Source organism: Vitis riparia, chromosome 11 (genome assembly GCF_004353265.1).
Source record: "Vitis riparia cultivar Riparia Gloire de Montpellier isolate 1030 chromosome 11, EGFV_Vit.rip_1.0, whole genome shotgun sequence".
Classification (NCBI taxonomy): Eukaryota; Viridiplantae; Streptophyta; class Magnoliopsida; order Vitales; family Vitaceae; genus Vitis; species Vitis riparia.
The window spans coordinates 19,327,574-19,343,332 of record NC_048441.1 but is presented as its reverse complement, the minus strand read 5'-3'; the positions used below and the strand labels follow the sequence as shown (position 1 = coordinate 19,343,332).

Here is a 15,759-nt window from a genome sequence, read left to right as displayed (position 1 = left end):
TAAAGTTGGGTTTATAGGTATATAAGAAAAATTGATATGATTAAAGCTAAACATTAATATGTCACACAAAGTAATGAGATCAAATGAGACTCCACATATGATACAAAGTAATAACAAATCAAGGTGAAATTGCATTACACACTTGGCACCCCTGATTGGCAATACGTTTTCGGTAAGGTAACCCTTGGTGGTACAGTTTTAACACAATAATAGTGTTGGAGACTGGGCCGGATCAGTTGGGCCTTGGGCCCAATTAGGCCCAACAACAAAGTTTACTAAAAATAGCCCAACCTATCATTACAAAGCTCAAATCCACCAACCGCCCTTCCATTTTTACCTTTCATTTTTTGGGACTCACAAAATCACAGGCCCATTACGAAAAACACGACCAACTTCAAGCATCTTCTCTGTCTCGCTTTATAAATCATATGTTCAATTCCACCACCAAAATTTTCCAATTTGATTCGCGGGAACCAGACAGCAATGTGTATGCCTGAGAAAACGATGCATTTGGGCGCTGTGATGACGCTGCTGCTGGCGTCGCAGTTCATGATTTTCATCCCCACCGTTGTCTCCGACAAAACCAAGCACATTCCCTCCGATACCTCCAAGCTCGACGCCTGGATCGCCACCAACATCCGGGAATACCGGCAGCGAATATGGGAGAGCAAAAAGGGCCTGCACTCATCTCTCGATCCCATACTCGTCGCCGCCGAGGCAGAAGTGAATGTGATCAAGGTCAGAAAAGATGGCACCGGCGATTTCAAGACGATCACCGACGCTCTCAACAGCATCCCCAAGGGCAACCTCAAGCGCACCGTCATATGGATCGGCGGCGGCGAGTACTGGGAGAAGATCACCATTGATCGGTCCAAGCCGTTCATCACTTTGTACGGATCAACGGCCGATATGCCGTCGATAACGTACGACGGAACGGCGTTCAAGTACGGAACAGTCGACAGCGCCACCGTGGCGGTTGAGTCGGACTACTTCATGGCCGTTAATATTGCATTTGTGGTGCGGACGGTACTCTTCCTATATTCGTTTACAGTCTTCCTTCATGCCTAACTTGCTTGTTTTCAATTTGGACCATGTTTTTTTATTATTTATTTATTTATGTTTTAACAGAGTTCCAACTTCCAACAGTTACCATCAACTCCCATTTTTATTTTGAAGTTTGAACTAATCCATTATTTAATACTGTATCTTTGAATGGCCGACCAAGGATTTTGAGTCTTTACCATGCTTTGAAAATCTTTTTGAATATGAAAAATAATTTTTTGAGCCTGTTCAAGTGTTTTGAAATTGAAAATTTGCTTCCCATTTTAAATAATTGAAGAATGTTTGTAAGAATAGTTTTTTTTTTTTTTTCATTTTTTATGATTGAAAGTAAAATAAAATATAAAAATGGTTTATTAATAAATATGAGAATATGAATATATTCTAGCCCTTATTTGTAATATTTTCATTTTTATTTTTTTTTATTTTTATGTTACTAATCTTGATGGATTTGGGTGGGTTTGTACTGCAAAAATAAGAATGAAAATAGGAAGATAATAAAAATGAATTACAATACCAAATACCACATACTAGAAAAAAATCAAAATGAAGATTTGATTTTTGTATTAATAAATGTTTTATTTATATTTCATTTCTAAAAAATAATCCAAACATATTAACAAATATCAATAGAATTGATTTTTTATTCCTAAGCGATCCAAACATCTATGACAGTGATTTCTTTCAACGTGACAGTTCCTTTAATTTCTTACTATGATCAGCAAAAATTCATTTTGCACTAATTTCATCCATCCACAACTAAAAAGGAGAAAAACAAAAGGATGCAAAAAAAGAAAAAGAAGAAGAAAGTTTTGACTAATAGATTCTAATAGGGACTGCACCATGATTGAGGGAGGGGGAGAGTTGAGGGTATAGGTATGTGAAAATCAATTAATACTCTTGTGATATTCATTTCAGCTTTGAGGTGCTGACGATAATAATTTGTTTGATGTTATGGGCTATCAGAATTCAGCTCCTATGCCAGACGGAAAAAGGGTGGGAGCTCAGGCAGTGGCCATGAGGATCTCCGGCGACAAAGCAGCATTCCACAACTGCATGTTCATAGGGTTTCAAGACACCCTTTGTGACGACAGGGGCAGACATTTCTTCAAGGACTGCCAAATCCAGGGCACCGTTGATTTCATCTTTGGGGACGGCAAATCACTCTACTTGGTACAATACCCTAAATCTACACACTACCAATCTCCATTATCAACATGATTTCAGGTGGTATTAGGACTGATTACATCTGGGATTTCAACGCAGAACACAATGATAGAATCAGTTGCAAAGGGCGTGGGCGTGATCACAGCTCAGGCAAGGGAAAACGTGGCTGATACCAGCGGATTCGCCTTCGTCCACTGCAACATATCCGGCAGCGGAGACACTTATCTCGGCCGAGCATGGAGGTTGAGGCCCAGAGTGGTGTTTGCTTACACCTACATGGGCACTCTCATCAACGGCGAAGGTTGGTCGGATAACTTGCATGCTGATCGTGACAAGTAAGAACCCACTTCTTTCCATCTAGTATATTCAACATTCTCAGAAAAGTTATTCACAAATGTGATAGTATTACATGGGGAAAAAGCAATTGTTTTAATCTGATGGCGATGATTCAATTTGTAGGACTGTATATTATGGGGAGTACATGTGCGAAGGACCAGGAGCAACCCCGTCTGGCCGAGTTAAATTTGCGAAGTTACTGACTGATGAAGAAGCAAAGCCCTTCTTGAGCATGACCTACATCAATGGCAACAAGTGGCTTCTGCCACCTCCCAATTATGTGTAGATTGTGTCGCCAAAAACATGTTTTTTTCGCATATGTAGTATGTAGTGTATCATGTATATCCCAAGTGTATTATAATAGGTTTCAGCATGCCAAAAGCCTAAATCTCGCTTGTTTTTTGGAATAGGCTTACAAGGTATCTTTGTTCATGATTTCGTGACTAGCCTGACAGAAGTTATATTATATTGTTCATGGTGCCTCTGAAAAGAATTAAGTTGGAAATGAAAAATTATCTACAATTCTGTAACAAGTACGAATGAAATTAAAGCTAATGGGTAATTGATCTATGCAATGTATGACAAGTTGGTTTAAGTTAAAGCTATAACATCTTACTATTATTATACGGGCTGCATGTGGATTCATTGAAATTAAGGAGTTCAACCTTTTTAATATTTGAAAGAAAAGAGGTGGATCGACCTCCTTTCTTCTCTTATAATCTTTTTGCATAGAGTCTGTCTTCTCTAGCCTGTAAATTAAGATGGAAAATACTGTAACACATGGTCATTATTATTATTTTTATTTTACTAATGAACTGACTATCAATATGACAGAATCATGCCTTCCAAATCCCATAATAGCCCCAAAGCACAATATCCCTCTAGGAGGAAGTATAAGTTTGTTTGAATTATCTTCTAATAAATAATTTAAGATGCGAAGCATTTTCAAAATACTTTTAAAAGATTGAATAATTACCAATAATGTTTATTTATTTATTTTATAACTATTCTATAAATAATTTAAAAAAAATATATATTTGATGAGAAAGCACTTTCACTGAAAGAGCATAAAAAACACCTACCAGTGCAAACTTAGAAGAGTCAGACATGGATCTAACGCAAACGTCGAGACCCTTTGAGAGAGAGAGAGAGAGAAAAAAAAAAAAAAAACGAGGCATTAATGATGGTTTAAAAGCTAAAAGGCCCTGCATTGTCTTCAGTTTCCCTTTGTCTCTTTCTTGGAAATGACGTGGACTTTTGGGGTTAGATTGGGATTCGCAGCCGCCTCAGGTAAGAGAAGCTCTCATTCTCAACCATCCAACTCATATATTACATATTGTCAATGTCCACAAACTTAAAAACTCTTCACGTCTTATCCTCACCTCATCTCTCTCTCTCCTTCAATTCAATCGTTTGAAAAGACAAAGCTTTCACATACCCTATACCAATTGACCAGGAATCTGTTGATTTTTTATTCAAATTCTATGTGAAAGTTAGGTGACTACTGACAACCATCAGCCACATGCCATATTTTTGTTGCATTGAAGGCGGTGATATATTAATAGTAAGTTGATTGTTAATATGGTGACCAAAACTAAAAAATAAAAAATAAAAATTCTTGCTATAATCTTTGCTGTGACCCACATGCAGTCTCCATAAATAATCTATCATTAGTTCATAATATAATCTTTTCCTCAAGATTTTCTTGATCAGAGAATCATGTCTGCGGTGACGATCTGGGAATCATGCATGTGCGAGAGATATTTGCATATACCATCACCCAATCATGTTTCAGCCCAGAAATTCATATATTAAGGCTTTCTTAGCTAGCATAGCTCGCTAATGAGATTCGAAAATGAATGAAAATAATTAAGAAACTTTTCCCTAATCTTAGCCGGTGCACCATAACTATAAACAGTCTAAGAGGTTTTGGTCGAAGGCGCATATGATGAGATGATGCATGAAACTAGAATGAACCACATGACTTCACTTCATCTCAAAACGCTATCAATTTGAAGGCAAGCTTCGGTTATTTAAGATTGAAAAGGAGAATAGTAGTAAAGCTGCAACATCCTCAAATGATGGATGCCATATACCAACACAAAATAACAGAACACTTGCAGAACGTTATGAGGTGAAAACACATGTTAATAGACCCATCAATCAGAATCCCGACACACAGGTTTTGAAATGTTAATGTGATATAATCTGTGAATAATAAGTTTGTTCTGAATTCAATCAAACATTAGTTACAGCTCACATCCCAATAGAGATGAGAAGGGGCTAGCAATTACCCCTTCCCATCCTTAGTTACCCAAAACAATTGAAATAAAGAACTAACCAAAAATTCCTATTGTTTGTCACTTTACCAGAGGAGAAGTTTGCACATCATATATTCATACGAGGAGGCCTTGCTTTACACCCGAAAAAGAATTAGCTCCAAAATTTGAACCATTGGGAACCCCACTGCACTTACTCTTCCAAGGTTAATGATCCTCCAGCTGCAAAATCACCAGGAGAAGTGGAGTTCAGTAAAGCAAATACAATAATGAAGAGGATTCTCCTGCATCTCATTCCAGTAATGGCAGATACATGTGACAGATAACAAATTAAGGGCATATTTTGAAGCAATTTCAGATTGGATTATTTTATTGTTTGTACTATTCATTCAATGCACTGCTTCAGATGTTTTTCTAAAGGAAAATATAATTTAAGCCAAACACTGGTTTTCAGAATACAAGATTATCCTCCCTCAAACTCCTGCCTCCCGCCCTCAAATCGGAAAGGCAGTTTAGACGACTGAACCCTCTTTCTGAAATAGCCCTCTATAACCTTCTCCAAAGACAATAATTTTTTACCAAGAATTCCAATTAGTAAGCCATTCAATGGAACTGGCTTCTAGACAGACCCTCAAAATCACAAAATTTATTGGAGGAAAAAAAGAAAAGAAAAAACTTACATGTATTGTTTTCATCAGGTTGAGCCTCAGGATGGCTCTCCATGCACTTCATCAGGTACTTGAAGGTCTCAATCTCGCATGGGATTGTGAGCCCACCACTGTGATCAAATCCAAACTCCTCTTCCACCTTTTCCAACAGCACCTTGAACAGCGGGTGGGTAAGATAGCTGGTGGGAATGATGAACCTCCGAAGCTCTGACCCTACATAAACCGCCAAATACCCTTTGGGGACATCAGGTGGTGGTTCAGGGCTGTGGCAACCATCCTCATCTGAATCTGAGATAACATTTGAGTTCCTCAACCTCATATTAATTGCTGGTGAAATGCCCCCGGGCGTTTGATTGGGGTGGACACTATTATTCCCTTTTGGGCTGAGAGTGACTGATTGCCACTTCTGAAGGAATTCCTTCAACCGAACAATCTGCCTGATTCCGGTCACCTTGTTACTCCCATTGTCCTCCATTGCTATATGCTTAGCAAAATAGTGATGAGAATTCCAGGGTCGAATTCAGAGCTTTTGATTCCAAGCAAATATGTCTCATCAGATCTTCTTCCACTATATGCAAGTAGAAAAAAAAATTAGAATTTACAAGTACAAAAGAAAAGAATCAAGAGACAGCATCACGAACAAGAAAATTTTCAGATTTATGATGTTGTAAGGTGTTCCGCCTTTCAGCACATGAAATCCACAGATTCCAACCAGAAGGTGCCTCAATTCCACCTCTTATAGCACAACAGATATGTATCTTGATGCGTGAGATTGGAAAATTCAATTCTTCCCTGTTACTTACAATTGAAAATATCACATTAGGAGAACCAAAGCTACCGGTGAAATATTCGAACAGAGTACGAAAATTCTCTTTCAAAGGTATGTTAAACAGGCTTATTTTCCCCCTTTTTTTCACCTTTCTTAAATTCCTTACAATTAACTTCGAATAACCTGAACTAACTTCTCTTTTGTAAGCTATTTCAGCTGATCTTCCAAATCTACAACCAACTCTTTTCGCCGACCAAAACTCTCATTCAAATCTTGTCTGAATTCGGACTAAAACAACCAGGAAATTTCAAATTTCTCTTTCAAAGCAATCTATTAAATCATTAAGAATCAGTTAACTATCGAATTGTTTTGCATTGAGATCTCTAACAAAAATATTATTCCTTTTGCCCTAACATGGAGCTCCACACACCGATAACAGAATACGAGCCCTGTAGATCCCTCCAAGTTAGCAAACATGGGTACAAAACACAACAAAAACACACGCACACACAAAAGGTCAAACCAAATCATTAGGAAAAAAAAAGTTGAAAATCTGGATGCGAATTCCACACCAAGCAGAACAATCACACGAGTATGAAGATTCCAAATCAATCCAAAAAACTGAAAAACTAGCAAGAAAAAATTGTAGATATAGAGAGAGTTGGAAACCTTATTGGAGGGAAGAGGAGACGTCAGATGAGAAGCGGAAGACCACAGGCCATTTGGAGCTTCGGAGGTGATGGAAGAGGGAGCTCTAGGGAGAGATTCACTAATTCCTTAATCGAAAAAAAAAGAAGATAAATGACCCAAAGCCTTACTCCATATTTGATTTATACCTCCATTGAATACGCAGTGAATTTCTCTCTTTCCCACTCCACAATGCCCGACAGTTTCGGATTCCTTCTGGTTCCGACCAACCAAACAGCCGTTGAATGTAACAGAAATTATAATCACCAAAAAAAAAAAATGCAAATTTTTGAAGAGAGAGATCTGTGGAAGAAGTCATACAAAATAGCCGCCGATAGGTTAGAGCCCGCACATGTCAGAAAAGGATTCGGTAGGCCCCGCTTTTCATTACACATTATAAATGAGGAAGACATTTTTGGATCATTTTCTAAATTCCTTAATAAAAGAAAATTATCCTGAATATATATTATATTTAAGAAAAAAAAAACATTTTCTCAAACTCAAAATTTTAATCGTAAACATTTATATTAAAAAGGTTTTGTTTTTTAAATAATGTTTCAAGTATTTTCATATAATTCTTAAAAAATATGAAGAAAATTTGAAAATTTTTGCATTCTAAATAAACAAGTATAGTTATTTTATGAAAAAAAAAAAAGGGAAAACTGTTTTTTGATAAAATTTTAATCCTAAAAATCACTTAAATTTGTTTTTAAAACCTATTCTTGAAACCATTTTTAGAGTGGTTTTTTTGAAAAACCATATTACATAAATAGTTAATTTTTTTAAACCTATGTATAATTTGCTTCATTTCCAAATTAATCTTTTTAAAAAATTTAGGATTTGTTTAATAACTGTTTTTGAAAACAATTATGAAAAACAAGTTTTGATAGCAAGTTTTGAAAATTGATATATGATGTTTTTATATAATGAAAGTATGTTTGAAAACTTTAAATATTTTTAACATGTTTTTAATATTTTAAATATATTTTTAAAATAATTTTTATATCTAGCATTTTATTTTTAATCATTCTATATTGTATAATTTTTTAAAAAATAACTTTTAAAAAACACATGAAAACAGTAGAAAACATCTAAAAGTTATTATTTGAAAACATTTTGTTTTATATTTTTAAGAACTAAAAAAAGAAAACAATTTATGTTTGTCAAACTTATTTTTTTGATTTTTTTTATTATTTTGAAATATAGAAATTTGTTATTGAAAATAGTTGCCAAATAGGCCCTTATTATCTTTTTTTTTTTTTTTTGGTATTTAAGTAAATATATTTATAGTTTTTATAAGCTTAATAATTATGTATGAGAAAACATAGAAATTCTTTAGGCACGTAGATAAAATAAATTCCATTTAAAAAAATAATAATTCATCCTTCTAATTAATATAATTTTTCCTTTTTCATTTTTAAAGAAGTGTATGAGGTCATATTTAAGTTGAAAAATCACTTATAAACTTTATTTTCATTACTGAAATACTTAAATACTTAAATACTTTCCTTATTATGGATGTTGGTTAGCTTCTTCAAGATTATTAATCTCTTTTTTAATTTATAGTGAATAATATTTTCACTAAAAGACCCCAAATATTAATTAGGAATATAATAGAAAAAAAAATAATTAATCAAATTATGGAAAAAAAAATTGATTCAACTCAATTAAAAGCATGTTTGAGAGTGATTTTAGAAAACGTTTCTAACATTTTTAATAGTTAAATGATAAAAATTTTCAAGTATTATAAATATTAAAAGCGTTTCCTAAAATCACTAACAAACGAATTTTAAAAGTTATTTTCACAATACTTTAAAATTTTGAAAAAGAGAAATTGACCAGCTTTTGTTATTTTCAAAACTATTTGTAACTTTTATAATTTCAAAAATTTTTTATAATGGTTTTAATTTAAAGTATGTTTGGTAGTAATTGTAGAAAACGTTTTTGATCTATTTAATACTTTAATGTTAAAAATTTTAAAGTGTTAAAAATGTTGAAAATGTTTTCTAAAATCATTGTGAAACAAGCTCTTAATTTAATAAATGTTCCAATTAAAAAAGAAAATTATAAAATCCTTTGTTTGTAAAATTGAGTTGAGAAAATGATGCAACGCCCTCCATGCCCAATCTTGTTGCTTTCTCAGTCACGGTATTCTTGGGCCTATAAGGAGGGAATTGGGCTGATACGGGGGATGTACGAGGCCGGGCCCGGGTTGGCTTGGGCAAGGAAGTTGTAAAGGCCCTGTTTGGAAGAAGTTTTGATACTCAGCAGGATTTTTTATAGTCTATGGAAAACCCAAAATGCCCCTGTTCTGCTCCAAAATTGCTTCTTCTTATCGTATTCGTTTCCCACCCGTCTTCATATTCATTTTAAGGAAACCCTAATTTTCTGAAAATTCAAAATCCAAAGAACTGATTGTCTCTCTACGTTAGGTATTCTCGGAGTCTAATCAAGCTTTAGCTCCTTCTTCTTCAATCTTAAACCCTAATATTTATTTATTTATTTATTTATTCACACGCTCTCCGTCCGGCCCCGCGTTATCCCGAGAGCGAGAAAAGCCAAGGCGAAGGAGTGACTCAAATTTTCTGGCATCAAAGCAAGGTCGGTTGATTTGGATCTCTCCATTTTTTTTGCTACCACTTTCCTTCTGGTTTAACTGGTTTTTCATTTCCCACCCATGTTGTCAAATTTGACATGGGGACATGTATTCCCAAATAGAAGCTCTGAAATAAAATTCAAAGGGTCTTAGGGGATGGTTGGATTGTTGGGTTTCTAATGGGCCAACAAGTGTAAGATAGAGAGTTGGGAGAGATTGTCGAGCTTAATTCGCGAATCTGATTAGTGTCATTTTCTCTCCAATGAAAGATACTGTGTAAAAGGAATTGATGGTTGCAGATTCTTTATTTGATTATTAATGGAAATGTATTGTCTTTACGCTTTTTGTTTCCTTTGATCTCTTCGGTAGCATTTGCAGTGTCGCTCAGAATTATTTCTCACATAGGTTAGCAATTCTGTGAGAAATGCTGATAGGGGTTCGACTAAGCTGTTTTAGATGTTTTGTAGCATTTACTACATTTCAAGTGGAAGTCCAATACCTCAAAACATTTTTGAATAATTTCAACTTTCCATTAGAACAAGTTTGAGCATCATCATTCCATTAATTTTAAAGTGAATATGTAATATGAGTTTCTATGGTTATTATAAACCCTCTAGTAAATTTGTAAAAAGGCATCTTATATTCTAATTGCATAGGTGAACATGTTAATAGTAAGCCATTGGGTACTGGGACTGCATGGATTGTGCCCCCTTTTTTGGCTAGGCACTCTTTAACATACAATTTCTATTTGGCTATGAAAAAAAAAAATGTGAATGGCAAGCCTTTTCTTTGAGCCTGATTTCTTCTCCAAGCTTTGTTTATGTAGTTCTTTTGCTCATTAGCAATGACACATTCTCCTCAATATGGCCCATCTTGGGCTGTGTCCCTGCACTTGTGATTAATGAATTTGTGGATCTTCTTCTTCTTCTACCTTTTTTAATGATGGGTGATATGCTAATATGTTTTGTGTCTTTTGTCTTTTTGTTAGGTGTTTTTTTTTTTTGGTTAATGTATCAAAAGAGCATGAGACCTCTGTAGGCAAGAACTAAGCAACATGTTGATCATTGGGGTTTTGAGTTTTGAGTGGGGTTGTAGAGTACTTCAGAGAGATGCTTGATGCCTGAAATCCAAATTTTAAGTATTTGAGGACTTGAACAAGCAAACTCGGCATTCAAAATTAGTCTTAAATCTTCAGTTGGGATGTAACCTACAACATAATTATAAGAGTGAATCTAATCATTGCTTAAAGAGATAGAAATGCTTCTTTTCTTTCTTTCTTTTTATTTTTTTTATTTTTATTAAAAAAAATTGATCTTAGAGATTTCTTTTACTATGTGTTAATACTTTTAAAAAATTGGGATCTCTGTCTTGGCGCTCCTTCAAAAGTATCTCACTTCTATCCAATTGAAAGAAACTATAAAGCTGTTAGCATATTTTGCATTAAAGTGCTTTCGCATGCTATCAAACACCTTGCAAAACTCCTCTAGTGATCTAAAAGTTTTTTTTTTTTTTTTTATAGTCAAACAGTATGCCTAGTGAGACCTAAGTTAGAGTTGTAAGGGATAGTCTAGAAAATTGCAATAAGAGGCATGGAAAATTGTTTGCAAATATGTTTAAATCCAGACCATTTGAAGATTGAATGAAAACTTAAGTAGCTCCTCCCAATCCTCTTGCTATTAAGTGGTTTAGAACAAGCATGAAACGTAGACGATTAGCAAACTAAGGCAAAGTTTAGAGAGCTCCTCAATAGTCCTTTCTGACTGCCTCTCATCATACTTCTCTCAGTACTGCCCCTCTTGACATGCTCCACTTAGTTGCCTTACTCTCCTTTCAAGCTGTGAATTCTGATGCATATTCATCTCACTACTGAGTTGAATCATCAATTTTGATGTATACCTCAACATTGATTGCCTATGGCTAAGGCTCTGTAAAGGTGAATTTGTGAATCTGAAATTTTCTGCACCTTCAAAGATGGATTGGTGGGATATGCCTGAGGCTTTAATAATATCCCGCAAAGAATACCCTTTATTTGAGTCAAACTGTGGAAGCAATATTTTCCATTGATGTAACATTTGTTTATTTATTTTTTCAATCAGGTTTTAGTGAGCTGAAGCAATTATGTTCGCTTCTAGACTTTCACGAGTTGGAGCTTGGACGGTCAAAGAGCTCTGTAAAGGTGTGCCTCTGTTTAAAGCTTATCTCGCAGTTGATTTTATGTTTACATTTCATTGTTCTTATTATGTGGATTTCACCAAGAAGTAGCTGGTTTAGTGAAATATTTTCAACCACCAAGTTCTTCCTTATCCTTTGCTGTTATGTTTCCTTATTTGAGTTTCAACACACTTAGTCAAATATGGTTATTACTTATTTTGTTGCTTTTTAAGAACCATATTTCGCAGTGATTTATTATCCTCGCTTGGAAAATATGGTTAAAGAATCAATAAACACTGTCTTAGGATTTCTAAATGCATGGCCTTTCTGAAAATACATCATTCATCTGAGGAAGTTGTGAACCATTAATTCTCTGACTGAAAGAAGCAGCTAATCCCAAATATCAATCATAGTAGCATAGAACCACAGAGACACACACTAATACGTGATATCCAACACAGACAGATAGAGACACACACTACGGCGATAATCAATCTTCATTCGTGTGAACCTGCCACTTGCCTGGTTGCCTTAGGTGCCCTCCTTGGAGAGGTGACTGTTAAGCTCTTTCACCAAGCACACAGAGTTTCAATTGGCAACAGAAAAGCAGCTACAGCAAGTTTGCTTTGTTGGAAATAGTTGCTTAGGTTACATTCTCCATGATGCTTCTTTTGCTGTTTCAAATAACTTGAATTACTTTTGGTTGGTGCTGCTTAAAAAACTTAGGTCACATGAATGGCTATTCAAGGATAATTTCACTTTGCTCCATGTTTTTCTTTTGCTAGGGTTCACTTCTTGTATGGTATGGGCAACATGACTTCTGATGATTCTTAAACCCCAGATGGTTCTTTTTTTTTTTTCCAGGAAAATATAAATCTGCTGCAAGAATGGGACATTTGTATAGACCATACAGTCATTATTCACAACCTCTGGTTAGTGCTCTTTCTTCTAATTGCAAGGAATAATTCTTAATTTTTTGCATTCTTTCTTGCTTTATGGCAATGTTTTTTTTCTATATGCAGTAAAGTCCTATATGATCATGCTTTAGAAAAGCTATATGGTGGTGCGTCAAAGTTTTCAAAGAATATAAATCCAGACAAGCATCAAGATTTCTATTTTCTAGGGCTTACCTAGGTGTGAACTCAACTACAATGAAAGTCTTGTTGGAAGGCTGAAACCTGTGGATGGTCACTTCACCTGATTAACCTAAACTTGCTATTGCCAATATTGGACATCTTGGATCTTATAGTCCATAAGAGGTTGTACAATTTTTTTTTTAAAAAAGGGAAGTAGCACACCAGATGCAGCAATTAAACTCTTGGTTGAAAAAAAGAAAGAAGAAACTGTCTGTTAATAGGATTTTTATGAAACTTTGTGGTTGTAGATACAGGAATTTTTTGTATGGAAAGTAGTTGTCATCATGCCTCTTGATTCTGATCCAAGTTTCTTATGATTCTAAACATCTATAGCTCTCTTTTCTGCTGTCAAACTGGTTCTGAGTTACTATATAGGTTTGAGTTATAATTTATATTAATGAAGGCGGGTGGATACAATCCATGATAATAAAAAATTCCAGGTAACTCGTCATAAACTTTGAATTGCATGGGGTACTCTTGAATTGTGCCAATATCTTTTCCTTTGTCAAGTTTCTCCATGTGCGTTTGCGTAGTTCTTATACCCCAAGTTAGAATCATCTTTTCTTTATCCACTATATGCATATCCTAAACTTATGTTTTCCTTGCTCTTTTGGAACAGTTCAAACCACAATCGGAGACCAAGATTTTCCAAGATACCATTTTTCAGAGGCACAATACTTTTTCTACCACAGCTGCTGACAACCATTCTGGGGAGGAGAATGAAGAGGAAGAAACGTAAGCTCTGTGGCTTCACATTGCATTCATGCTTATTGCATGAGCTTATACATCACAAAACAATAGAATTGTGCCTAGTGATCCTGAAAAAGGACAATTAAGTGGGATGTTCCAGAATTGGAATTGCACTGCCAACCATTGAGAATATGCATGTTCTTATATTATATGGTCATTTGCTTATAAGAACAACTTGCAATCTTAGTTACACATCATGGTTCTACATTTCCTCTTAACTCATTTCTGCATGTAGATTACCCTGGTGTTTCTTCTCATTCATATATTTAATTGTGCAGGATATCCGTGTCATTTGTTGATAAGGATGGAGAGGAACATCACATTAGGGTCCCCATTGGAATGTCTATGTTAGAAGCTGCTCATGAAAATGATATAGAACTCGAAGGTGTGTATTTTGATGCATTTTTTATTGTATCTTGCACATTTTCCTTGACCTCATTTTGTTTTTTTTATAATTATTATTCTTAGCATGATGCACAGAATTTCTGAAATCCATGTTGTGAAATTTGGATACTTCCATCACATGGTTGTTCTCATAAATAGATGCATGTTTGCAACTAGCATAGACAACTTCTTCCAAAAGATGCATATTTGCAATTGTAGCATGCCCCTTGTTTTTAATCATAAGATGTGGCCTTTTCTTCTCATGGCACAGCTTTATGCGTCTGTCTGATTCAGTAGCAGTAAATAAATTGATTACTTATGTACTGATCTGATTTTAATGTGATATCAGGAGCATGTGAAGGTTCACTTGCCTGTTCCACATGTCATGTGATTGTGATGGTACGTTATTGTCAAGTTATGTATTAAATGAATGTTCTTCTGGATGTGGATTTCTTGTTCTTCCAGGAGATCATTGAACTGAAGTATGTGGAGCCTAACTGTTGAGTCTTGGTGTAGGACATGGAATACTACAATAAATTGGAAGACCCAACTGATGAGGAAAATGACATGTTGGATCTGGCTTTTGGGCTTACAGAAACGTGGGTCTTTGTTACCATGAACCTGAAACGAATTCTTACTCAATATTCAAAACTAAATGGAGTTCTATTTTTGGGTCTTTGCAGGTCGCGTCTGGGTTGTCAAGTGATTGCATCACCTGAACTTGATGGAATGCGCTTAGCTCTTCCTGCTGCCACTCGCAACTTTGCAGTTGACGGTTTTATTCCAAAACCACACTAACACAACAACACCATCAAAGTGTTCTCTGAGTTTAAAGGATGCTTTCATCCCAGTTTTGTAGCAGTCCTGTATTTTAACGGATGTAAGGGTATCTGCTCCTAGTCATTTATTTTTTGCATAATGATTATTGCTCCACATGTAGTTGAATAATCCAGGAATGACATCCACTTTGCAGATGAAAATTCATATTGCTTTGTTACTCATATTTCTTATTCCATTTCATCGTGTAGTTTCCTGGTTATATGGAGACCAACATTGTCTTTTTCTTTGTACCCACCAACTTCATGTCTGTTGGCCTTCTCATATCTAGAAGTTTTGTCTGGACTATGGATAAGTTACCTCGAATTAGGGTAAGAAAAAGGTGTTGTTTAAACTCTTAAGAACAGTTGAGCTAGGTGAGCTGAAAGGTCATATAGCGTCCAGTCGATGGTTGGTAGAGCAGGAACAAAACGAGTGGAAATTTCAGGATTGCTTCGCTCTCTGGGAATTGGGGATTAAAAACAAGGGAAGAAATGTTGAGGTAAGAAGCGACTAGAAATAGCAGGTTTGACAACTGCCAATTTTAATTTTGCTTGGTTGTGAAGAATCAACCGAACACCTGGCTTGGCTCTTGCGTTAGATTGTGTCTTGTCTCATTAGATAAAGTTGCTTGGATTATGCGTGACCCTGGGTGTGGGACTATCACCCATCAATCAAATGAGGGTCGATTCTAGAGAACAAAATCCCTCTTCATGATGCCATGGTTGATGTGCAGGTTCCACCTACATGACCATAATGTTGCTTAAGAAATCAATGCCCACACAGTACAGCTTGAGTACAGTGTTCAGTACATCCGCAATTGTACTCCCTATAAGCCATAAGCCTGGAATTTGGGCCTAAAATGGCCCTTTCACCCAACTAAATGTGGGTTGCGTAGGTTATGGACACCTCGTAAGACTAACGGTGGAAGTAACTATTTTTTATTTTTTACTTTTTAAAT

The 15,759-nt window shown here is 35.4% G+C and overlaps 3 protein-coding genes across 5 annotated transcripts; 2 read left to right on the top strand and 1 right to left on the bottom strand.

Moving 5' to 3' along the window:
- Positions 1–358: 358 nt before the first annotated feature.
- LOC117925554 (putative pectinesterase 63) lies at positions 359–3,101 on the top strand. Of its 2 annotated transcripts, none has more exons than XM_034844593.1 (4): positions 359–1,017; positions 2,026–2,232; positions 2,326–2,561; positions 2,686–3,101. In XM_034844593.1, the coding sequence occupies exons 1-4, from the start codon at positions 484–486 to the stop codon at positions 2,846–2,848; spliced, it is 1,140 nt and encodes a 379-aa protein (XP_034700484.1). In that variant the 5' UTR covers positions 359–483; the 3' UTR covers positions 2,849–3,101. The 2 variants fall into 2 exon arrangements, with proteins under 2 accessions (XP_034700484.1, XP_034700483.1); XM_034844592.1 differs by having other exon boundaries at positions 359–1,026.
- Positions 3,102–4,745: 1,644 nt separating this feature from the next.
- On the bottom strand, positions 4,746–7,250 carry LOC117924880 (protein SMALL AUXIN UP-REGULATED RNA 10-like). Of its 2 annotated transcripts, none has more exons than XM_034843611.1 (3): positions 7,115–7,250; positions 5,522–6,077; positions 4,746–5,063 (listed from the first exon to the last, which is right to left on the bottom strand). In XM_034843611.1, exons 2-3 carry the CDS (start codon positions 5,982–5,984, stop codon positions 5,035–5,037), a joined length of 492 nt encoding a protein of 163 aa, XP_034699502.1. In that variant the 5' UTR covers positions 5,985–6,077; positions 7,115–7,250; the 3' UTR covers positions 4,746–5,034. The 2 variants fall into 2 exon arrangements, with proteins under 2 accessions (XP_034699502.1, XP_034699501.1); XM_034843610.1 differs by lacking the exon at positions 7,115–7,250 and adding an exon at positions 6,948–7,108.
- Positions 7,251–9,300: 2,050 nt separating this feature from the next.
- LOC117924518 (2Fe-2S ferredoxin-like) lies at positions 9,301–14,997 on the top strand. The gene is made up of 8 exons (XM_034843147.1): positions 9,301–9,566; positions 11,658–11,737; positions 12,577–12,644; positions 13,468–13,583; positions 13,877–13,983; positions 14,332–14,381; positions 14,499–14,581; positions 14,666–14,997. Exons 2-8 carry the CDS (start codon positions 11,680–11,682, stop codon positions 14,778–14,780), a joined length of 597 nt encoding a protein of 198 aa, XP_034699038.1. The 5' UTR covers positions 9,301–9,566; positions 11,658–11,679; the 3' UTR covers positions 14,781–14,997.
- Positions 14,998–15,759: the final 762 nt, after the last annotated feature.

Bases quoted from the DNA above. Each gene is read 5' to 3' on its own strand.
- LOC117925554 (XM_034844592.1), top strand. From the start codon at position 484: ATGTGTATGCCTGAGAAAACGATGCATTTGGGCGCTGTGATGACGCTG. The intron at 1,027-2,025 runs GTACTCTTCCTA...ATGGGCTATCAG, and splicing joins TTGCATTTGTGGTGCGGACG to AATTCAGCTCCTATGCCAGA. The intron at 2,562-2,685 runs GTAAGAACCCAC...TTCAATTTGTAG, and splicing joins TTGCATGCTGATCGTGACAA to GACTGTATATTATGGGGAGT.
- LOC117924880 (XM_034843611.1), bottom strand. From the start codon at position 5,984: ATGGAGGACAATGGGAGTAACAAGGTGACCGGAATCAGGCAGATTGTT. The intron at 5,064-5,521 runs GTAAGTTTTTTC...GTGATTTTGCAG, and splicing joins ACCTGATGAAAACAATACAT to CTGGAGGATCATTAACCTTG.
- LOC117924518 (XM_034843147.1), top strand. From the start codon at position 11,680: ATGTTCGCTTCTAGACTTTCACGAGTTGGAGCTTGGACGGTCAAAGAG. The intron at 12,645-13,467 runs GTTAGTGCTCTT...CTTTTGGAACAG, and splicing joins GTCATTATTCACAACCTCTG to TTCAAACCACAATCGGAGAC. The intron at 14,582-14,665 runs GTGGGTCTTTGT...GGGTCTTTGCAG, and splicing joins GCTTTTGGGCTTACAGAAAC to GTCGCGTCTGGGTTGTCAAG.